This window comes from Bidens hawaiensis, unplaced genomic scaffold, assembly GCF_021521415.1.
Source record: "Bidens hawaiensis isolate Kalapana, Puna unplaced genomic scaffold, B.hawaiensis_p1.1 tig00034202_1, whole genome shotgun sequence".
Taxonomy (NCBI): Eukaryota; Viridiplantae; Streptophyta; class Magnoliopsida; order Asterales; family Asteraceae; genus Bidens; species Bidens hawaiensis.
In genome coordinates, this window is record NW_027505311.1 from 28,043 (window position 1) to 52,089 (window position 24,047).

The 24,047-nt window shown below is 34.8% G+C and overlaps 2 protein-coding genes across 3 annotated transcripts; one reads left to right on the forward strand and one right to left on the reverse strand.

The window, feature by feature from the left end:
• Positions 1–1,043: 1,043 nt before the first annotated feature.
• Positions 1,044–4,814, reverse strand: LOC143612302 (protein STRUBBELIG-RECEPTOR FAMILY 7-like). Of its 2 annotated transcripts, none has more exons than XM_077086324.1 (16): positions 4,526–4,814; positions 4,301–4,433; positions 4,127–4,198; positions 3,976–4,041; positions 3,839–3,910; positions 3,683–3,754; positions 3,518–3,589; positions 3,298–3,363; positions 3,155–3,217; positions 2,780–3,081; positions 2,387–2,673; positions 2,048–2,322; positions 1,844–1,976; positions 1,661–1,779; positions 1,414–1,570; positions 1,044–1,335 (listed from the first exon to the last, which is right to left on the reverse strand). In XM_077086324.1, the coding sequence occupies exons 1-16, from the start codon at positions 4,626–4,628 to the stop codon at positions 1,207–1,209; spliced, it is 2,121 nt and encodes a 706-aa protein (XP_076942439.1). In that variant the 5' UTR covers positions 4,629–4,814; the 3' UTR covers positions 1,044–1,206. The 2 variants fall into 2 exon arrangements, with proteins under 2 accessions (XP_076942439.1, XP_076942440.1); XM_077086325.1 differs by having other exon boundaries at positions 2,387–2,670; positions 4,526–4,813.
• Positions 4,815–7,288: 2,474 nt separating this feature from the next.
• On the forward strand, positions 7,289–10,744 carry LOC143612278 (15-cis-phytoene desaturase, chloroplastic/chromoplastic-like). Its single transcript, XM_077086299.1, has 13 exons — positions 7,289–7,528; positions 7,612–7,744; positions 8,304–8,450; positions 8,539–8,694; positions 8,771–8,919; positions 8,999–9,118; positions 9,198–9,411; positions 9,503–9,605; positions 9,699–9,746; positions 9,858–9,903; positions 10,008–10,195; positions 10,281–10,443; positions 10,529–10,744. Exons 1-13 carry the CDS (start codon positions 7,337–7,339, stop codon positions 10,586–10,588), a joined length of 1,719 nt encoding a protein of 572 aa, XP_076942414.1. The 5' UTR covers positions 7,289–7,336; the 3' UTR covers positions 10,589–10,744.
• The last annotated feature ends 13,303 nt before the right edge of the window (positions 10,745–24,047 follow it).

Below are 24,047 nucleotides of genomic sequence, written 5' to 3' on the forward strand. Positions count from 1 at the left end.
TATCTGCAGACCCGATACACTTGATCCAGCATTGCTACGACCTGGAAGACTGGACCGAAAAGTGGAGTTTGGACTTCCAGATATGGAAAGTAGGACACAGATATTTAAGATTCATACGTGAACAATGAACTGTGAAAGGGATATTCGTTTTGAACTTCTGGCTCGTCTTAGCCCTAACGCTACTGGTAAATTTCAGTTTATTTGTGTTGAATTGAATCTTTTGTATCTGATTTGTGAAGCTGACATTTCTGTTTGTGCTGTAGGAGAGGACATAAGAAGCGTGTGCACAGAAGCTGGAATGTATGCCATTCGCGCACGGAGGAAGACGGTGACCGAGAAAGATTTTCTTGATGCAGTGGATAAAGTCATCAAGGGTTACCAAAAGTTCAGTGCCACCCCCAAATACATGGCGTACAACTGATTTGGTTTTTGTGTTTTTTTAAGGTTGTTGAGATGTCAGAATTCTTTGATCTGCTGTTTTGTTTTTTGATAATGAACATTTGTTTTTCTGTCTGATTGATTGATTGATTATGCCTTGTTTGATTAAAAGTTTAGGTTTTGAAAAGTGTTACTAGGTTACCACTTTGATCAACATCTCTCATTAGAGATGTTCAAAACGGTTTGAGACTAGGAACCGGAACCGGTTCCTATATTCAAAACCCACTTTTAAACCGGTCCAGGCTCGAACCGGTTAGGGAACCGAACCGGTTCTCCCACCCTCGGACCCCTAACCTATCTAACCGGTTCTTACCGGTTCCTAACCCGGTTCCTGTACCGTAACCGGTCAAAAAACGGCTATTTTTGACCCCAACGGTCAAAAAACGGCCAAAAAACGGTTAGGAACCGGTTCCAGTTCCAGGTTCGGTTCCGGTTCCTACCCGCCCCCACTCAGAAATGCAAGAACCGGTCACGGATCATCGGGTTGAATCAGATAGGGTCCGGTTCCTACAAAAAACGGGTAGGAACCGGTTCGGGTCCACCGGTTCGGTTCCAGGAACCGGTTTCGTTGAACATCTCTATCTCTCATGTAGAACCGTATAAGCGAACTACATTCGGTTTCAAACAAATATGGGTGTGTTTGAATAACATACATACATCAGAAACAAGGCAAATTCAAGAATCAAGTTAACAAATTCCAACTTCCAAACATTCTTTTTCTATTTTACAATCAACACAATATAAATAGAAACTGGGAAAGAATTATGTTCAAGGCTCAGAGGACTCCTCGTGACGCGCATCATTACCAACTGTTCTCTTGCTCATGTTTGTCCTCTGCACAAGTCTAACCAATGCCTCCACCACTTCTGACATGGGCGGTCGGAACTCAGGCTCAGGCTGCATCAACCCACAATCAGTCATCTAATCTAATAACATCTCAAGACTAAGAGCACAAGCTGCAGATATAAAACATACCTGTACACATAGAGCAATTACGTCTGCAAACCTAGAGAGAGATTTAACTGGATAAAGTCCTTTGAGTGCAGGATCGACCATCTTAGCAAGGGCATCTATGTCATGAAGCTGAGGTGTTGCCCATCGGACTAATGACTGTTCAGACCTTGTCCTTGAACTGTACACATGAAATATATGCATATACTAAAAATTAAAAGCAAGTCTCTTGTCACAGAAATATTGCTATGATTCGGTTGGCGGATTTTACCTGTCAAACGGTTTTCTTCCGGTGAGCAGTTCCAACATGGTGACACCAAAACCGTAGACATCACTTTTTATTGTATACTGACCAGACATTGAAACCTCCGGGGCACTGTTGTCCAATTCCTGCAACAAGATAAAATTAATGTAACTAGGAGTGTTGGCAAACAGACCAAATTCCAAACCGTACCTGATCTGCGTCTGGAACAAGGCTTGCTAAACCACAGTCAGAAATGTGAGGATTGAGATCCGAGTCCAGCAAAATGTTGGCAGATTTTATACTTTTATGAATAACTGATGGCGAGCATACTTCATGTAGATATCTAGAGGAAAAAAAATGATGTGAAAAAAATGAATATGCAGCCACATGTGTTAATTATAGACTACAACTTACTCCAATGCACGTGCTGCCCCTAAAGCAATTTGCACGCGGTTATTCCATGTTAACGGCTTGCTGTTGTATTCATCTGCTAGGTGCAGGAAATCATAGAGTGAACCATTTTTAAGAAACTCGTAAACCAGGAGGTGCTGCCCATGCTCACAGCAATACCCCACAAGCTCTGTCACGTTCGGGTGGCGTAACCTTGATATATCTGAAACTGCATCAATGAAATTTTCTGACAAATCACCACGTAGAGCTGATGAATTTATCTTCTTTACAGCAACAATCTACAAAAAAATGTGGTTCAGTAAGACATCCATGTTGACAAACCAAAAGTCATTGATATTATACCTTTCCGTCTTCAAACTGAGCACGGAAAACGCGTCCAGTGGACCCCTCGCCAACAAGGTTATCGGCACTGAAGCTGTTTGTGGCTATTTGAAGATCTGCTATTGTATAGGATAAGACGTTCGTAGGAGCTACACTTATCTTCTTGGGAACCACAGGTTTTGCTGAGATATCATCATCATCAAATGATTTATGGCGCTCAATTGGTGGTGGTTTAAGATTAATTGCAGACGGAATTTCAAATGCTTTTACGTTTTCTTTTGAGGAAGCTGGAACAGGCTTCATTTCTGCTAAAAAAATGTAACATAGTATAAAGACATGCGCAAAATATATCAAGAAAGTGAAATATATTTCATTAATAATAGATGTAATTTACTAATTCAGGTATCCCAGTACCTTGAACTCCCTGTGGCTGTGAGGCGAGAGAGGCAAAAGGCTGGTTCTCCATTTTTTCAATGTCGGTATGTGGTTTTTTGGATCTTTTCTTCAATAAAAAGAATGCAATGACAGCACCAACAACCAAAATGGATATCACAATCCCTGCAATAGCTCCACCATTGACTCCGGATTTCTTGCCGCCATCACTAGAATTGTTGGTAGGTTGGTTTCTATTGCCACTCGGTTGACGGTTTCGACCAGCTGGTGTGCCCGGTGGAGGTGGGGGTGCGGTCCCTGAGTTCCACAAGTTACCGTCCTTCCTGTCACGTAAATTATTTGTTTTAACATTTAAGTTGGACATCACCGATATAGACTCAAAGATCAGAAGCTTACTGCAGATTTATGTTTTTCAACTGAGTAGGAACCCAACCACTGAATTTGTTATTAGCAACATTCCTGTAAGAAACGAAACGTGTTAGTAATTAATATATCTGTTTTACAGAAACCAAATGATTCGGTTTCAAGAGTGGACTCACAGGTTTTTAAGGGGAAGATCAGCAAGGACATCGATAGTTCCTGTAAACTGGTTGTTTTGCAAATACCTGCAATAAAAAAGACAAAAGCAAAATCAAATGTTTTATCTTTATCAGATGAAAGACCTACCTTGTGTGCTTAATCCAAATTTTACTGTACTTGGAATAGTCGGCCCGGTCCTATTATATATAGAGGAAAAATCAAGGTTTAACTTAAACTTACATATTGGTTGCACTGGACAAGGAGCTGAAACTTTCAGGAAGATTGCCCGTTAAAGAATTATAAGATAGATCCCTGAAACATAACAAAATGTTAATTTCCTTTGCCAAAATATAAAAATATTCTTGAAACATAGAAAAGGATTGAAATTGGGAAATGGAAGCTTACAATGTGGATAAAGCTGTAAGCTTTTGAAACATGTCTGGCAATTCGCCATTAAGTTGATTGCGAGCAACATTTCTAGTCAATAAATAGAACAAATATCATACACTTTCCGTCTGATACAAGAGCCCAAAAAGTTAAACAGATTAAAACTCCACTTACAAGTACTTTAGAGAAGTCATTAACGATATCGAATACGGAATGCTGCCACTGAAACCACATCCAGCTATATTTCTGCATTACAACATACAACCAATGAGTATCTGAAACAAACTTAAAAACATAAACTAGAGCTTTACAATCTCTGCAAGTTTGGAGGAAGGTTGTAAGGTATCTGGTTTCCAAGATTATTGTTGCTTATATCACTGCAGTACCACATAACATTAACAACACAATGTCAGATTCATACAAGTATCTATAAAGATATTATTCAACAACATCTCTACTTACAAGTTGGTCAATGATGTCAAACTTGTAAGCTGATACCCTAAATTCCCAGATAGCCCAAGCCCAGACAGGTCACTGAAACAATACCAAAAATTAAAAAAAAAAATAAAAAAAATAAAAATAAAAAAAATTGCATCTTGTAAATGTATGAATGTGTTGAATGAAGGTGAAACATACATTTCTGTGACTTTTGAACCAGAGCATTTAACACCTTTCCAGTCTTCTCCACATGGATCTCCACCATTGGAGGTCCATTTAGTCAACTGCCCAGGTGAGTTCAAGCCTTGATACATCACCCTTAAAGCAGAGGCTTCACAAACAAAAGATCTTTTTATTATTACATTATAAAGGGTTAATCTTGGAACAGTGAGAAAATGTAAAAGATGTGGAGAAAATACAAACCATCAGATGGATCTGTGTCACCATTGATGCAGGTTGGAGTTAACAAAAGAATGGCTAACAGCAACAGCCTCATCTCCAAGCTTTCAGAAGCAAGAAAAGACATTGCTTTTGGGTTCTTTATTTAACTTTCTTGATAATCTTTGAAAATAATAAATGAAGGATATTTTATATTAAAAGCTTATTATGTATAATAATATTAATAATGTGTACATATGTATGGTAGCCATTTTCTTCATTCTTGGGAAAGCTGGCAGGCACGATCTGAACACCAAGAATCCAAAGCACCAGAAAGATAATCTACTTTCATTTATGTATTCCATACCATAAATAAATAAATAAAAAAAGAATGATTAGATGGGTGAATAAAAGAAGAGTAATTATAGGTTGGGTGGTGCAGCAGCTGCAGTAAAAGAAAAGAAAAGAAAAAAGAAAGAAAGAGAATGAATTATTTTGTTTGGTATGGAGTATGGAGTACTAGGACAGACAAATAATATTATTATTTTTTCTTTGTTACACACCGAATTCATGACACTAATATTCGTCTTTATTTCATTGACATGAACATGATATTGTTTTGTTTTTAGGCCAAACAGCTGGAATATTATAATCATGATTAAGGAATTCAAATGGTCATGGTCAATATGTATAAAATGTCACGTTGGAGCCTCTCTGGAATTAGAAGTATTCTATGGGCAACTTATAATCTAATTATAAATAATGTTTGTAAAATATATAACTAGATTAATAAAGATATGATTCTACAAATAAAGAACCAAAAATATTGAATTCCCTTATTTAATCAATGGTTATAATTGATTAAATACCTAATTGGGTCATCTCCGATAATCTATATAGTTTTTTTTAAATAAGAAGCCTAGGGCGAGTTAAAAAAATCACCACCGAATACTAGGTTTTCTTTTAATTGAATTAAAATTTTTATTTAAATGGGCTAATGGGTAGTGCCTAGAATAAAACTAGAGGTGCATAAACCGGTTTAAAACTCAAAACCAGTTTGGGTTAAAACCGGTTCGGTTTGGTCAACAAAAGTCAAAACTATGATCGGTTTCGGTTTGGGTTGAAACCGGTCTCTTACTATGTTACGATCGGTTTCGGTTCGGGTTTTGGTCGGTTTTGGTTCGGGTTTTGACCGGTTTTTGCCCGGTTTTGGCCGGTTTCGGTTCGGTTAACCGGTTTGAAACCGGTTTTGATGGAGTAAATTACAAACCGATTCCAAACTGGTTTCTACATAATCGGTTTCAAACCGGTTTGGTTTCAGTTCAGTTTTCGGGTCGGTTCGGTTAACCGGTTTATTTGTCCACCTCTAAATAAAACAAATAAGCTATGGATATATCTGAGTTTAGTGGTTTTTTAAATGAGTTGCATACTAAATTCATCAATTGGAATACACTTGAGCTTCTGGGACACTTGAACCCTTGGTCGTTGTCAGCTTGCACTTCGATGTTGAAGATTCTCAAAAACAATTAAAAAACACTAGATGATGAGGAAGTTTTGAAAAATGACATGGTGTTTAAAAAGCCCAAGAAGGGCTACATTAGCCCAACATTACATTTATCACACATTAATCCTAGAGATCAACTTATATGTATATTAAACTAATGCACACGAATCAGTCAATTGAATGTGGGAATCATACATCTTGTTGATTGAGAAGAACTTCTAATGTTATTTCATTAATCAATTTCCATCAAATTTGCTTTTCGACAACAAATTTGGTTTTATTTTTTAGTTAGACATGTCATTTTACTAGTTACAAAAATAAACACAAATGATATATAAGACATTCGATATATAGTATAACAAAATTCAACTATTTGATACAAAGTTGTAAATTGTAAATGTTAAATATATAAATGCCGAAAATGGTAAAGAAGTTAATAACACAAATAGGTGTAAACAAATCTTTGCAACACAAAAGGTATGCAATACTCCTTATTACTGAATAAATGGACCTAACACTTGCGTTGTTTAGACAACACGCATATTGTGATAGTCTGATAGATATTAACAATTAACATTAACAACAAACACTATACAAACTGTGTTACAGGTAAAATTAGGAAGAATCTTATTGGTAGAAATTAAGTTACGGAAGTTTTAAATTTAATCCTAGTGTCTCTAAATACACCTCTAGTAACACAAAAAAGAAAAAAAAAATCTTTTTTGGTTCAAATTGGTTTAGACCCAGCCCAACACGCAAAAAAAGTTTTTATTGATATACAAAGAAATGGAAACTAAAACGAAGAAACAGAAGCCAAAAGACATAAACGGAAGTCAAAATGAACAAATGAAAGTCAAAACGCATAAAAGAACCCAAAAAGCATAAATGGAAATCAAAAAGCGTAAAGGAAGCCAAAACGCATAAATGAAAGCCAACACACATAAAAGAAGCCATAACACATAAATGAAAGTCAAAACGAAAAAATAGAAGCAAAAAAGCATATACGATAGCCAAAACGCACAAATGAAAGCCAAAATGAATAAATAATATTTACCTATCATAAAGTTTCAACCCGTGACATCCTAATTAACTATTTAATCACCTCCTCACCAAAATGATAAAAAAAAATATAACATGAGTTATAATAAAACAAATGCAATTTGGCAAATGCAGTGGAGGGCATATTCCCAACAAGGGCCGACGAAGTTCCAACACCGAAAGAAGCCAAAAACAATCCCAAAATTTAATCATCATCTTCTTCTTCTTTCCCAATTCTCAAAGATTCAAACCAACCCAACTAACACCCAAATTCACTTTCAATTAAGGTAAATTGGTGACCATAAAACAATAACATGTCTCTGTCTGGAAATGTGTCCGCCACCGGAAACTCTATACTAACGACTCTTTCACGAGATTATTGTACCAACATCTCAAGTAAAACAGCAGATGTATTGTCGTTTAGACACTCTGATAGTATGGGTCACCGGTTCCCAGGTACCCGATCAGTTATATCAACAACCAACAGAAGTGTCCGTCCGTTCAAGGTACTTTGATTTTGTATGTATGTAATAACACAGTTTCTAATTTGGATTAATTTTAATTATGTTATGATATTAATATAATATAGGTGTTTTGCGTGGACTATCCAAGACCAGACCTTGACAGCACGTCTCATTTCTTGGAAGCTGCTTACTTGTCTTCTACCTTCAGAGTTTCACCACGTCCGGCTAAGCCGTTAAACATTGTAATTGCTGGTGCAGGTAGTTATTATTTCTTTTGGTTATTATTCTTTATACAGCCTAGGGGTGCAAATGAGACGAGCTGCTCGAGATTGTATTGATAAAAAGCTTGAAACAAGCCGAGCCTTAAATAAAGCTCATTTATTTATCGAGCCTGAGCTCAAGCCTTGTTTGAGAAGATCATTTAGGCTCATTGAGATTTCACGGGCCTTGTATAGTTTTAAATTTACACTCTTTTGGACTTTTATCTGTTAATTTCACACGCCGAGCTTTGGCTTGTTATGGTACTGCACACGAGCTCAAGCCAAGCTTAGGCTCGTTTAAGGCTTTTCACAACATATAAAAATAATAGAAAATGTATATAATAATTAATAAAAAATATATGAGCCGAGTTCGAGCTTGGGAAAACGGTTTACAAGCCAAGCTCAGGCTTTAGGAAAAGAGCTTGAAACGAGCCGAGTTCTAGCTCGAGCTCTCGTAAGTCAAAACAAGCCTAGCTCGAGCTCAGGCTCAGCTCGTTTACACCCCTAAGTTATTACAGTCACACTTTATGTAGTTTCTTAACTTTTTGCATATGCAGGTTTGGCTGGTCTTTCGACAGCGAAGTATTTGGCCGATGCAGGTCACAAGCCGATTTTGCTAGAAGCAAGAGACGTTCTTGGTGGAAAGGTAGCAGCTTGGAAAGATGATGATGGAGATTGGTACGAGACAGGGTTACACATATTCTGTAAGTTTTTAATTTGTTTATCAAGTAAATGAAAAGGGAGCGGGTGGTTAGTTTTAAAACTTAATGAACTTTTTCACTTGCTTGAAAGTTGGAGCATACCCGAATGTACAGAATCTGTTTGGGGAACTAGGGATTAATGATAGATTGCAGTGGAAGGAGCATTCTATGATATTTGCAATGCCAAACAAGCCTGGAGAGTTTAGTCGGTTTGACTTTCCAGATGTTTTGCCTGCACCATTAAATGGTAAGTATGCTGTTATCTAGTAACTAACCTGTTTCCGACTGGAAGTCTCATCTTTGCAATTTGCATGCTATTTCAGGAATTTGGGCTATCTTGAAGAACAACGAAATGTTGACATGGCCCGAGAAAGTAAAATTTGCAATTGGACTGTTGCCTGCAATGTTAGGTGGACAAGCTTATGTTGAGGCTCAAGATGGACTTAGTGTTCAAGATTGGATGAGAAAGCAAGTATGTAATCATTTAAGTAATATTTTATAAATCCCTTTTAGTTGATAAAAAAATAATTGCATATTTCTCTTTTGTGTAGGGCGTACCAGATCGAGTTACTACTGAGGTGTTTATTGCCATGTCAAAGGCGTTAAACTTCATAAATCCAGATGAACTTTCAATGCAGTGTATTCTCATTGCTCTGAACCGGTTTCTTCAGGTAAACTCATTATTATCTTGAAGCTTACTGGATTTTTAGTTATTGTTCTATACTAACTTGGTATTAATTTAACGAACAGGAAAAGAATGGTTCTAAGATGGCATTTTTAGATGGCAGCCCGCCTGAAAGACTATGCCAGCCAATTGTTGACCATATTGAATCACTAGGTGGCCAAGTTAGACTTAACTCACGGATACAAAAGATTGAGTTAAACAAAGATGGAACTGTTAAAAACTTTTTATTGACTGACGGGAATATCATCAAAGGCGATGCTTATGTATTTGCCACTCCAGGTATGTTGACTAAACCAATACTTGATTTATAAGTTTCCACATATATCTATACGGGATACACAACCTTTATTGTATGTTCTATATTATGCAGTTGACATTCTGAAGCTTCTTTTACCCGAAGATTGGAAACCGATTCCATACTTCAAAAAGTTGGACAAATTAGTTGGTGTTCCAGTTATAAACGTTCATATATGGTTAGATGGACACCCTTTCAATGTAGTGCTAAGCCTTATAAGATTATAGTAATCCAGCCCTTTCTCATTTTTTATTATTAATCCAATTTTCAGGTTTGACAGGAAGCTAAAAAACACCTATGATCATCTTCTTTTTAGCAGGTCATCTCTTATTTCTTGCAAAATATTTAATTATTTTCACACAAAAAAGCTGCCTTTTTTTATAACTGACTGCCACTAACAGTTATTTCTTTTTACCCCCGTCTTTTCCAGGAGCCCTCTTCTTAGTGTATATGCTGACATGTCTGTTACATGTAAGGTAATACTTGTATGACAGTAGACACACTACATGATAAACATCCGTTACATTACATTTTTTAAAAGACAAAAATACTTGTTAAACACATTGCTTTTATTATGCAGGAATATTATGATCCGAATCGGTCAATGTTGGAATTGGTCTTTGCACCTGCAGAAGAATGGATTTCACGCAGTGACTCTGACATTATTGATGCCACAATGAGTGAACTTTCAAAACTCTTTCCTGATGAAATTGCAGCAGATGGGAGCAAAGCAAAAATATTGAAACATCATGTAGTAAAAACACCAAGGTTAGCATGTCTAATAAGTAGTTAGCATCGAACCACAAATTGACCTGTAACAAACTTGTATTAATACTTGCGGACCGTGTTTCAGGTCGGTTTATAAAACAGTGCCAGACTGTGAACCTTGTCGTCCGTTACAAAGATCTCCAATAGAAGGATTTTATTTAGCTGGTGATTACACAAAACAAAAGTATTTGGCTTCAATGGAGGGTGCCGTTTTGTCAGGAAAATTTTGTGCCCAAGCTATTGTACAGGTAATAAATTTTCTTCAGTGGTTTGGTTATTATAAAACACAAAGAAGCCTAGATTTTGTGTGTTCTGATACATCATGTTACACAGGACTACGAGTTGCTTGCTGCAAGAGGGGAAGTGGTGACTGCTGAAGCAAGTCTGGTCTAATTGTCCAAAGGATGAAGATGTGGTAAGCTGAAAATTGATAAAAATACGTACTCATAGGAATTTAAGTGAAACTTATCTTGTATCTGTTACTTCATATACACATTGAGTATATTGATTAATCGATATTTATAAATGAACATGGGCGTTTGTTTACAATTTTTGACGTATTTGGAATCGCAATTGCGTGTGAAAAGGGTATGATTTTAGGAAAGTAAACGGCTATAAGGTGAGTGTGATTAATTCGTTGAGCTTGAATCAAGACTACTTTTTTACTCATCTGGGTCGGGTTTTAGAGATGCGTTTTTGCTAATAACTTTGTGATGCCTTTTCCCCGGGATCTTAAGACGATGGGATTACAACTAAGTGTGCTACTTTGGTTAAGAAATCTGCTGGTACATACATGGAGATGATTAGTTCTTCCTATTTACTGTCTGCCTTCTTTTTCTCTTGATTATGATCTCAAATCTTGTTAGCAGCAACAGTTTCTTCTCTTACTAAAGTTATAATTATAACCTTTTATTCCAGTTGGAATTTTAAACATCCTTAAGAGTTATTTCATGTTAGTGCATTTGTTTTACATTGGGACCGTCAAGGATGAGCGAGACACGTAGGCTGGAGATGCAAGCACCAAACCGTCCTCTAGTGAGCTTTCGTGAGCAGTCACTAGTGAGCTCACTCTTGGAGGTGAGGCAGCGTGAGGATTCTTTCCTTTGTGTTTTCTGTTTTTCAATAAGTTATAAAAATAAACGAACTCAATATTAGGATTTCGACTGGAACCTCTAAAAATAATCAACGCGTGTGTTTTGGGTTTATGTCTTAACTCCTTTAATGAAGTTGTCATGTTTAAATTGTAGTAAACATGTTTATACTGCGTTTCCGAGTATCACTTAAGGAAAGAAATGAAAGTAAAGAGAAAGAAAGATAACAAAGAGTCATGTTCAAATCAGTTTTTTTTTCATATATTATCAAGTCTAACAACCCATGGATCCATATTTCTCATCCTTAACCATTTTCAATTATAAAATTAAAATGAATAAAAACTAATTAATTGTAACCGTAGAAAAAATTAAAAAACTCCCAACATTCACATTTGCAATTGTGGGCTAGGTTTTGGTAGTTCAATAGATCCAAGTTAGGTTAATAATGTGGGAGATGAGGCCCACTCTACAAATCTTTGAGAAAACAAATGAAATTAGGATTTGCTTCTTTTGTTAACAGCCTAGTGATTGTGTGAAACTTGAACCGATATTTTTAGTATTGTGAGCGTTGAATAAGTTGAGGTATAAGTAATAATAACTACTGATTTACCCGCGCGTTGCGCGATAAAATTGTCGGTATAACTCAGGCGTTGCAGCGGTGAGTCAACGCGAATTCAGTCAATATTAGCTACGTTCATTACGGTACTTGAACTAAAACAAAATGAAAACAAAAAAGAAAAATAAAAATTGAGTTAGGCCAATTGGGTGACGTCGGTTGGTCCTGGACGGAAGCAGCGAGTCAACATGAATTTAGTCAGTATTAGCTACGGTCGCTATGGTACTTGAACCGAAACAAAATGAAAACAAAAATTAAAAATAAAAATTGAGGTGAGCTAATGGCAAAATTCTAGTTATATTTATTTAAAGTTTAAATTATTGATATTATTTCTTAATTGTTATTATTAATAACTTTTTAATAACGGTTAACTCATCCTTTAAATGAATTTTTAAATTTGCATCAATATATATCGCGAGACTACCTTTAATATTAATTGTCACTTGGTAATCGTTGTGTCACTACAAGAGCATAACTCTATGACGTAACACACGGTGGGACGAAAACTAGTGTGGGCTCAGGGTTCGAACTGAAAACATTTGCATAAGACATAGCTTAAATCTTTCATTGTCAATATCCAACCTAAAAGTGAAACAAATGAGATTAACCCAAGTTTCCTACCATTAAGCCATATGTGAGAGTTATCAAATTTAATGAATTGACTTATGTAATCAAAATTTAATGATTTTTTAAATAACGCATACATATATATATATATATATATATATATATATATATATATATAGGATCAGGATTATGAGAGAACCTTTTTGAAATTGAAAACTATGAGAACTATTTTGGACCACAAAAAACCCAAAAATAAAAAAATCATAAAATAAATAAAAACACAAAAATCAAAAAAGTAAAAAAACCAAAATTCTTATTTTATCATCCCGGTTTCATGAAAATAAAAAAAACTCGGTTTAGCTAAATTATATACACATGTATACTATATACATATATGTACATTTACATGATTTTTTTTGTACACATGTGTATAATTTAAGATAAATGATACTGTACATATGTGTATGTTACGTAACTAAATATTATATAAAACTATACATATGTGTATAATACGGCGTTTTTTTTTAATTTTTTTTTAATTTTTTTCATTTTTTTTAGTTTTTTTAATGAAACCGGAATGAAATATAATAATTTTGGTTTTTTTACTTTTTTAAAATTTTTATTATTTTTTGTTTTATGATTTTTTTAAATGTGTTTTTAGTGGTCCAAAATGGTTCTCAAAGTTCTCAATTTGCAAAGGGTTCTCTTGGGATCCTTACCATATATATATATATATATATATATATATACATATATATATATATAAAGTAATTTAAATATGTTGCTAAATCTTTTCCATAAAAGAAAGTTACATCATCATCATCGTACTCAGTATATCCCACCAATAGCAATGCTATGGTAGGGTCTGAGGAGGGTAAGATATAGACAGCCTTACCTCTATCCCATAGGGATAGAGAGGCTGCTTCCGGTGAGACCCTGGCTCGACATAAAAGAAAGTTACAAAAACAGATATTAGTGCCTTTACTCGCACGTAACTCAAAACCCTACAAGCAATACTTATTTATATCCATATCTGTCTCTTACAATTCAAAACCTCCACAACCTCTTCCATGACTGTGATCTTTCGCCTCTGTCATCAGCGTCCATCTTTTGCCTCTGCTATCAGCATTTTTCAGGTAATCTATTTGTCCAATTTTGATCAGGGTTTTTTTGTTCATTAAATTAATTGATTTTAGCGATAGGGTTTACTCAACGTTTTCGTATTTCTGTTGCGGATGTCACAGCTGCATAAACCTTATTTTGATTATAGGTTTAAAACTTTGATAAACTGTGGTTAGCGTTTTATAAAAATTTTGATACATTAATTACCAATAAAACCATTCATAATTTTTTTGTTGTTATTACTTAAGGGTCTGTTTGGTATGGGGTAATGGAATGAACAAGGGAATGGAATGAACAAAAGAATGAAATGAATCATTATTATTTCATTGTCTTGTTTGTTTACCACATATGGATGAAATAAATCATCATCTTATTAATTATTTTTAATTAAATAGTAAACTATTCAATCATAATATTTTTTATCAATTAATAAAACGGTTATAAGATAATGCGATATAGTAATAAAAGTATAATAACAATTACAATTTAATAAAATTTATACTATAATAAAATAATAATGATGATGATAAATAGCAATAATAATAGTAGGAGAATAATAATAACAAAAATAATAATTATTTTTATTATTAATTATTATTATTATTGATCATTTTCCATTTCATTCCTAGAAGAAATGAAAGAAAAACCACCTTTTGCTAAGGAATGAAAAATGTTATATATGGAAGGGTTTGTATTCCTTAGGAATGATTCATTCCATTAATGAATGGTAACCAAACATGTTTTCTTTCATTCATTTGGAATAAGTCATTTCATTCCACCTCTCATTACTTCATACCAAACACTACCTAAGGGTGTGCATGAAATCGAAGAAAAAAACTGATATAAAACCCAAAATTAAAAAAAAAACAAAAAAACAAATCGTAACAACCGAACTGAAACAAAAGGTTTTATATTTTTGTAAAAACCCAACTTACGGTTCGGTTCAGTTTTGCATGTGATAAAAACTAAAGTTTTTCATTGTTTTTGTTAAGATAAAACTTATTTTGACACTCAACTTAAATATTTGTCCCACGTACATGTACAATAATTAATAAGTTGTTACCTAACTAAACGATTTAGACAAATTTATTTTGGGCAAAAAATAAATTTTCAAGCCCATAATTCAAGATCAAATAGCAAAACCCAAAAAACCGAACCCGAACGATTTAAAAAATATAAAAAAACAAGGTTTTGATTTATAGTTTGGTTTTAACCCAATACCGACCCAAACCGTAACTATTAGCATATATAAGGCTTTTTAAACTCTAATTGTGATCGGGAACCACCATTGCAGTTGTTAAATTATTATTATTAGTGTTATTATTATTATTTTGTTATTCGGCACTTGCCATGGGGAGTCAAACTCTCCCAGCCCTCTTTGTGGAGAATTCATCCCAGTTTTTGAACATCATTGAAACGTTTCACAAGCACTTTGAAGATAAATTTTGCATTGTAGACCACCATTTAGATAAGTGAATCCATAAGTTACCAGATGAACTTAGAAGATTGAACGAAAAGTCATTCACCTATTGACCATCTCTATTGGTCCCATTCATAGGGACAATTCAAACCGATGGAATTTCATAATTATAAAAAAATGGTGGCTACTCCGGTCTGTGATGCTAGTTCATTACATAATTGTTATTTGGAAGCTACACAATTTATTGAAGATATCAAGAATTTCTATCTTTAGTCTCGAGACTATATTGATACAGAAATAGTGGTCATGGTGGTTGATGATGCCCTCTTTATAATTGTATTTTATAAATTCCTGCTACAATCATCAGATGTGAAATATAAGTATCTCAACCTGTTTATTGCTAGGGACTTGTTATTAATAGAAAATCAAGTCCCGATCTTTATTGTTGAAAAACTTTTTCATGCATCATAAAGGATCCAAGTGCCACTCTACCGAGATACCTCTTGCCACTAATATCACAGAGCTATATGTTTTAGAGTTTTGTGGAGCCTCTACACATAAAAGGTGAAATTCCTTCATAAAACATATTCCTTCATAAAAGGTGAAAAGGTGAAATTTGTACACATAAAACATGTTCATATTTTAGAGTTTTGTGGAGCCTCTACATTCCTTCATAAACCCTTTTTAAGGGTCTCCACCAACTTAAAGGTGCATTATGTCATACGACTCTACTTTAGATCGATCAAAGTTTGAATCGCACACGAACCCACAATGGGCAATGAGAATCCTTGTGAAAATACGTACGGGTCGGCATATGACCCTTAAGATGCCAATACTAAATGTGGATTATAGCACAAAATATGTGTTAAACAACCTTATTGCATACGAACAGTCTTATGATCATGCTTTTGTAACATCATATTTACATTTAATATGTGCATTGATGGCGACTGTTGAGGATGTGGAAAGGCTAGGAATGACAGAAGTTCTAATTAACAATCTTAAATCAAACCAAGAAAGCATTGGATATATTCAAAGCAGCATTGGCAGACTTCTCCCAAATGCCAACGTTTTTTGGAAAGCAAATGCACGAATTAGAGTAGTGCTTCAAGACATCATGGATAGCGTTGTCTGTTTAAAGCGTTATTTTAGTTCAATTGTGTTGTTTATTCTAGCAATTGTCTCGAATCTTTTGGGTGTAGTGCAGCTGGCTTATGCAGCGAAAGCTGACTTGAAGTAAATGACTCACACCAAATTTCAGTCTTGCTTAACGTTCTTTCTTGGATTGTTTTGACAGTTTTACTTAACGTTCTTCTGGATTATTTTGACAGTTTTGGTTAACTTTATTTATGAATTATTTTTGACAATTTTGCTTAATGTTTTAGTGTGTAATTAGCTACAATGTGTAATTAGCTACAGGTTTTTCTTAATTACACACTAAAACATAAAACAAAACTGTCAAAATAATCCATATAGAACGTTAAGCAAAATTGTCAATATAATCCAGAAAGAACGTTAAGCAAAACTGTCAAAATAATCCAAAAGAACGTTAAGCAAAACTGTCAAAATAATCCAGAAAGAACGTTAAGCAAAACTGAAATTTGGTGTGAGTCATTTACTTCAAGTCAGCTTTCGCTGCATAAGCCATCTACACAACACCCAAAAGATTCGAGACAATTTCTAGAATAAATAACACTTCCAACGGACCACGCTATTCATGATGTCTTGAAGCACTGCTGTAATTCGTGCATTTGCTTTCCATAATACGTTGGCACTTGGGAGAAGTCTGCCAATGTTGTTTTGAATATATCCAATGTTTTTTCTTGGTTTGATTTAAGATTGTTAACCAGAACTTCTGTCAGTTCCCACATCCTCAACAGTCGCCATCAATGCACATATTAAATGTACATATGATGTTACAAAAGCATAAGATTGTTCGTATGCAATAAGGTTGTTTAACACATATTCTGTGTTATAATCCACATTTAGTATTGGCATCTTAAGGGTCACACGCCGACCCCGTACGTATTTTCACAAGAATTCTCATTGCCCATTGTGGGTTCGTGTGAGGTTCAATTTTGATCGATCTAAAGTAGAGCCTTATGACATAATGCACCTTTGAGTTGGTGGAGACCCTTAAAAGGGTTTATGAAAGAATGTAGAGGCTCCACAAAACTCTAAAATATAACTATGTTTTATGCGTGAAAAAGCTTTATCAACGTCCACATCAATTTCACATTTTGCATATGCAAACATATAGCTCTGTGATATTAGTGGCAAGAGGTATCTCGGTAGAGTGGCACTTAGATTTTTTATAATGCATGAAAAAAAATTTCAACAACAAAGATCGGGACTTGATTTTCTATTAATAACAAGACCCTAGCAATGCACAGAATGAGACTTATATTTCACATCTTGTGATTGCAACAGAAGTTTACAAAATGCAATTATAAAGAGACTTATATTTCACATCTTGTGATTGCAACAGAAGTTTACAAAATGCAATTATAAAGAGAGCATCATCAACCACCATGGCCACTATTTTTGTATTAATATAGTATGAGGGCCAAAGATGGAACTTCTTGATATCTACATAGTATGAGGGCCGAAGATGGAACTTCTTGATATCTGCAATAGATTGTGTAGCCTTCAAATAACAATAATTTAATGAATTATCATCACGGACCAGATTAGTCATCATTTCTTTTTTATAATTACGAAATTTCATCAGTTTGGAATTGTCCCTATGAATGGGACCGATTAAGATGCTCACCAGGGTGAATGACTTTTCGTTCAAACTTCTTCTATGTCCATCTGGTAACATGCGGATTCGCTTATCTAAATAGTGGTCTACAAAGCTGATTTTATCTTCAAAGTGCTTTTGAAACGTTTGAATGGTCTTAAAACCCTACCCACCCACCCACACACCAATCTGTCGGATCAAGCTTTTGTTAATAATTGACGATTAGTGTTTAATCAGGTTGCATCATCATCGGCAACAATGATACAAGGTTTGAAACCCTATGAATCAGTCATACATAATAATAATTTTCTTCATCAAATTTGCTTACACTGAAATGATCAACTTCGGTATTAATTTGTCAGTGCAAACCGAAGGTTTTTTTATAGATGAAAGCCTATAAAGACAAGTGCATGTACGACCATTTGAAAAAGGAGGAAATATAGCCCTTACTACAATGATAACAACCATCATTTGCCACACACACACACACACTAAGTATTTGCTTCACGCTACTCTAGTACCTTTCCACCAGGTACACATCAATACTTCCCATAACCAGCCTAATTAACACTTTGGAAATAAAGCAGAAACTAGTAGATACAAGACTACAATGTGCAACTAATGCTTTCTAGTTGAGTGTTAACAACTTGTGCAGGCTGACAATGTTTACAACAGGAAGGTTTAACCATATTTTAAAACAATGTTTAGAAATATTCATAAAGTGCAGACACGTTGTTAGTGCATACATGCCTACACGGCTACACGTCGATGATATAAAAGTTATGAACATGCAAGGCAAGTGGTACAAAAAATGATCATGTTAACACTCACGCACTCAAGGAATTTTCAGGATAATGGTATATAATTTGTCAAAAATATAAGATGATCATTGGAAAGCTAATTAATATAAGCACACATATGTTGCAAATCCTTCCAAATCTTTCGTAAAACCATTAAAATGTTATAAATGTAAACAATCATATCTAGAAACCATACCACCATAAGAACAATGTGTTGGGTTCCAGTGGTGATCAGTCAATAAAAAAGTTATTTATTAAAACCCGATTCAATAAACATGTCGGATAATAATTAATCAAATTAATTAATATGTGCGCAGCGGAATAGAAACGAATAATCAACACTTTAACAAACCTGACAAGATCCGGTTACAAACCATACGAGCACAGTAAAAATATGCAATATGTTAATAACTACCGATGAGATAAATACATACCTCGGTTAATGAATACCCGGTTGAGACACCGAGGTTCAACGAACGTTGCTAGTTGACGACCCGAATAAACGGAGTGTGACGGTGGCGTGAGAGGCAGCAGCGGGTTGCACGGTGTTATACGATGGTGGCCAGTGGCTTGTTGCGGCGGTGGTTTCTAATTTATTATCGGCCGTAAACGAAAGAAATAGGTTAAAGTTGTTTGGCGGTGGCTTACTCCACTTTTCTTGGAGCCTAATCCAAGAAATCACGTAGGTGCCCATATTATTGTTGATATAACTTTATAAGATCCTTTATATTATCTTATTTTTATCAACAATATGTTATAATCACATTCAAAGCCCAACCCGTTTTAACTATCATTTAAAGTTTAACTATCATTTAAAGTCTATATTATTTATAACTATTATAAATAATAATTCTGTCATAATATATTCGTCATTTACCGGTTAAATAGTTTAAGTGGATTTTAGTTCGTTACCCAAGCAGTAACTCTCACATGTCATAATTTGGTCGGCCGCGTTAACTTACTCAAACCGGTCCACTTCCAACTCAATGACATTAAAAATCAATATTCCTCCACAGTTGCAAAATTTCAAATCTTCATGAAAGATTGAAAAGTAATGCTTGGCAATAAACTAAGATATCATCAAAATCAAAGTAACAAAACAGCACCTAATTTGCAGAAAACAACATAAGCAACTTTATAGTAGATAGCATTTACATAAGTTTCCCTTTATCGTAAATTTGTAATACACTGGGAGCAGTCTATGTAAAAATAAATAAATAAATAAATAAAACCTTTCTTGTAGATATGCATAAATTCACATTAACACCTTCGCTAAAACAGTAGCTATATCTAGGGGTGCAAATGAGCCGAGTTCATTTTTATTCATTTAATTAAATGAACAAAATTTTTTTTGTTTATGTTCGTTTCCAAACGGTTTACTAAACATTTGGTTCGTTTACATGGGACGAGTTCCTTCTAGTTTCTTCTCAACTTATTTTAAATTTGTTTTACCTATTAGCCCATTAGAAATAAAGGATAACCCGAATATGCTAATTCAATATTAATGGTTCGAAACTGCTTTTATTGACTTTGACTTTCAGGTCAAGTTTAGACTGAGCTAATAAGTTCTGTTGAGAAGACAGGATCGGTTTTATATGTCTCCGTTCACGTTAACGTCATTCGTTATCCTTCTTCCCAACATGTAGAGCACAAATGAATGTATTTTATATAAAAAAAATTTGTTAATATTAGAAATACGTTTAATACAAAATGGGATTTATTTTATATTTTATAAAACAAAATATGTTTATTTATACCATTTAAAAATAATACTAAGTTTAATATTTTAAAACAATTAAGATGAAAATTAAGTTTTTGTAATAATAATGATTAAGGGAAGGGGGTGTTTGGGATTCCTTATTTTTACCTCCTTATAACTTATCAACTTTTGTAAGTTAAAATAGTGTGTGAGTAATGTGATTTTTTTAAGTTTTTAAAGAAGGAAAAATGAGTTTTGATAAGTTAGAAAATTGTAACTTATCAAAAACTCCTTATTTTAGTCAAAAGGAGGTGTAAACGAGGAATCTCAAACATGGCCTAAGTTTGAATTTTTTTTTATATAAAAAAGGTTGTGAAGTTTCAACTTTACCCAAATACCCTCCCTACCATTTGGAATTGTTTTTTCTCTCTTCACGTTTGGTTTTTTTATTAAGATTTAATTTAATCCACGAAACATCGATACATTAGTTAAATGTGTGGTTGTAAATGAGTTCTTAAAATTTTTACAACTCAATGAGTTCTCAAATTATGGATGACAGTGGGTGGGGTCTGGGACGAGTCTAGGTATTCCCAGACCCATACCCGATTATAGAGACCCGTCTCAAACTCTTCGGGTATTTATTGAGTAATTACCCATTGGGTTTTGGGTTTTTTATCGGATTATCGGGTTCCGCATGTGAGCCAAGATCTTTGATATGAGTTAATGGAATAGACGAGAGAATGAAATGGTCAAATGAATGGAATTTGGTTACCATTTAGAAAAATAGGAATTGAATGAATAATTAATTAATGTTGTTAGGCATGCAAAGAAAAAGGAATAAATAAAGTTGACTGTAAGCGTTGGTAGATGTAGTGGGTGGTGGTGGTGGCGTAGTGGTGGTGAGCAATGATGGGGCGGTGGTGGTGGCGAGAATGAGAGGCGATCAGTGATGGTGAGTAGTGGTGGTCAGTGACGTTGGTAGTGGTGGCATGTGGTGTGGCGGAGGCGATGGCTTGCAGTAATGGCGAGAGCGGTGGTGGGTGTTAGCGGTGGTAGTAGTGGGAGGTGGTGGTGATGGTGGGTGGCGGTGGTTGTGTATGGTGATGGTGGCGGTGAATGTAGTGGGAGTGGTGAATGTAGTGGCGGTGGTCAGTGGCGGCGACAGTGGGATAGTGGTGGGTGGTGATCGGTGGTAATAGTGGGAGGGTGGCAGAGAAAAGTAGGGTTAAAAATGGGATGGACTGAAAAAAACAAGGGGGTAGATAGAATGAATTTGGGGTGTTTTAGAGATAATGTAATATACAAGGTAATTGGTGATTCATTCCCTTAGCCAACCACACATTTTTCTTCATTCCTTCGTATTGGTCAATTACATTCAACATCTCATTTCTGCATATCAAACGCTACCTAAGAGTTATTTTATGTTAGTGCGTTTGTTTTACAATGGGGCCGGCAGGGATGAGCGAGACACGTAGGCTGTACATGCAAGCACCAAAGCGTCCTCTAGTGAGCTTTTGTGAGTAGTCACTAGTGAGCTCACTCATGGAGGTGAGGCAGAGTGAGGATTCTTTCCTTTGTGTTTTATACTTTTCAATAAGTTATAAAAATAAACGAAATTAATATTATGATTTTGACCGGAACCTCTAAGAATAATCAATGTGCGTGTTTTGGTTAAAATGTCTTAACTCCTTTAATGAAGTTGTCATGTTCAATTGTAGTAAACATATTTATATTGTGTTCCCGAGTATCACTTAAAGAAAGAAATGAAAGTAAAGTGAGAGAAAGAAAAGAAAGAGTCATGTTCAGATCAATTTTTTTTCATATATTATCTCGTCTTTCTAAATACCCATGGATTCATATTTCTCATCCTTAACCATTTTCAATTATAAAATTAAAATGAATAAAACAAATTAACTGTAACCATAGAAAAAATTAAAAAACTCCAACATTCACATTATTGTGGGCTAGGTTGTGGTAATTCAATAGATCCAAGTTAGGTTAATAATGTGGGAGATGAGACCCACTCTACAAATATACAATTGATGATTTGATGTTTCGGCAAGTGTTGAACTTAAGAAAACAATTAAATTAGGATGGCTTGTTGTGTTAATAGGTGTGACTGTGAAACTTGAACTGACATTTTTACCATTGTAAGCGTTGTATTAGTTGAGGTATCAAGTAATAATAATAAGAAAGAAGAATAACAAAAATAATAATACAATAACAAAATAATAATGTAATAACCTAATAACTTTTATAATGATATAATATTAACATAAACTATAATAATATAATTTCAGTTAATTCCTTGATAAGGACTCAAGACGCCCTCCCATATCGAGATCCATTTTCACGGTATTAAGACCATCCGTGGTGGTGGTGGTGGGGGAAGCCCACCACCATCTTTCTCACTGGCTAGAAAAATATGATGGTTTCATCTTCTTGCATCTTTAGCGTTTTCTCCACCACTTTGAAATATTGAGTGACATTTTGATGCCCGGAAACGCCATGGGGGCGGCATTCCCCGGTTTTTTAGGCCAAAACACCCCCACAATGCTCTCACTACGCTCCTTTTAATAAGGAGGTAAGTTACTCGCATACCCCGGCTCACGTCTCACATGCATGGCCATGGCCTGTATCTTATAATTAGAATCTAAAATTAGAAAATATATAATTTATAACTTCAATCCATTTAGCCACTTTATAACTTTTGTACAATGTATTTAACTATTTATACCCAAATCCTTGTTTAACATGTTTATAACCTGTTACTAGGTTTAACATTGATAACATTGACTACGCCAATTGACTTATTAGTATGTCAATGTTTTAATTATCAATCAGTTTTCATGTTCAAGTGTCGAATAATCTATTTGCCTTTATGTCCCATATGAAAGAAATGCTGAAAGCAAAAGGAGATCGCTTTCGATTAAGGATCAAGCCCATATTTTATAATTATTTAAAACACAATTTTGAAAAGACGATGACTACCGATTATGATTAAAAAGTTGAAGGGTAAAAAGTCGGGAAAAGCCACCCGGGAAAATATTTTGGGGCGGTACTACATGGAGGGGACGATCTCCCAATTCCCCTTTTCTCGATTTCTTCTTCTTCTCATCACAAATTTTTCTCTGATTAGATAGTGCACGACGATCCTCCCAAACCTCTTCGTGTAAGTCCACACCCTCCAATCTTTAACACACAATTATTGCAATGACGTTTTGAAAATTAAATCATAGAACGCACTAAGAAATTCGAAACCTCAATATGAATCTTATTGAAACAATCACCAAACTGTGAATTCGGTTTATGGTACAAACACGAATGAAAAACCAATAACCAAATAAAAATTAAAAAAATGATTAACAAACGAGAGAGAACGACTTATTCCGCAACTAACAAACTCAACTTTGAACGTTGACACTTATTACCCCTCAACTAATCAATTTGTAAGACAACTCCTCAAACCGTAAACCAACTTTCAGGTTATTACCAAATCACCCCCGAAGTTTCTAACTCACCATTTAACTATCTTTAACAAACTTAACGAGCCTTAGACTAGTGTTTACCGTGACATTGCTCCCCCGTTGACCACCATTGACCATGATCACATATAGCAATTATGATAAACATAAATAAGGATTAAAGATACAATTAATTAACAGTAATCAACGGCGTCAGTCTGTTACACCGTCAAATCAACAAAATTGACTCTGCGTTAACTTTTAAAAACTCCCCCACAAACAACCTCCTCCTTCTTCTTCTTCTTCTTCTTAAACATACATCCTACCATC

Coding starts and splice junctions, on each gene's coding strand:
- LOC143612302 (XM_077086324.1), bottom strand. CDS start 4,628: ATGTCTTTTCTTGCTTCTGAAAGCTTGGAGATGAGGCTGTTGCTGTTA. Junction 4,042..4,126: donor TTGACATCATTGACCAACTT/GTAAGTAGAGAT, acceptor GTGGTACTGCAG/TGATATAAGCAACAATAATC. Junction 3,082..3,154: donor TTGAAAAACATAAATCTGCA/GTAAGCTTCTGA, acceptor TTTACGTGACAG/GAAGGACGGTAACTTGTGGA.
- LOC143612278 (XM_077086299.1), top strand. CDS start 7,337: ATGTCTCTGTCTGGAAATGTGTCCGCCACCGGAAACTCTATACTAACG. Junction 8,920..8,998: donor AAGATTGGATGAGAAAGCAA/GTATGTAATCAT, acceptor TCTTTTGTGTAG/GGCGTACCAGATCGAGTTAC. Junction 9,119..9,197: donor CTCTGAACCGGTTTCTTCAG/GTAAACTCATTA, acceptor TTTAACGAACAG/GAAAAGAATGGTTCTAAGAT.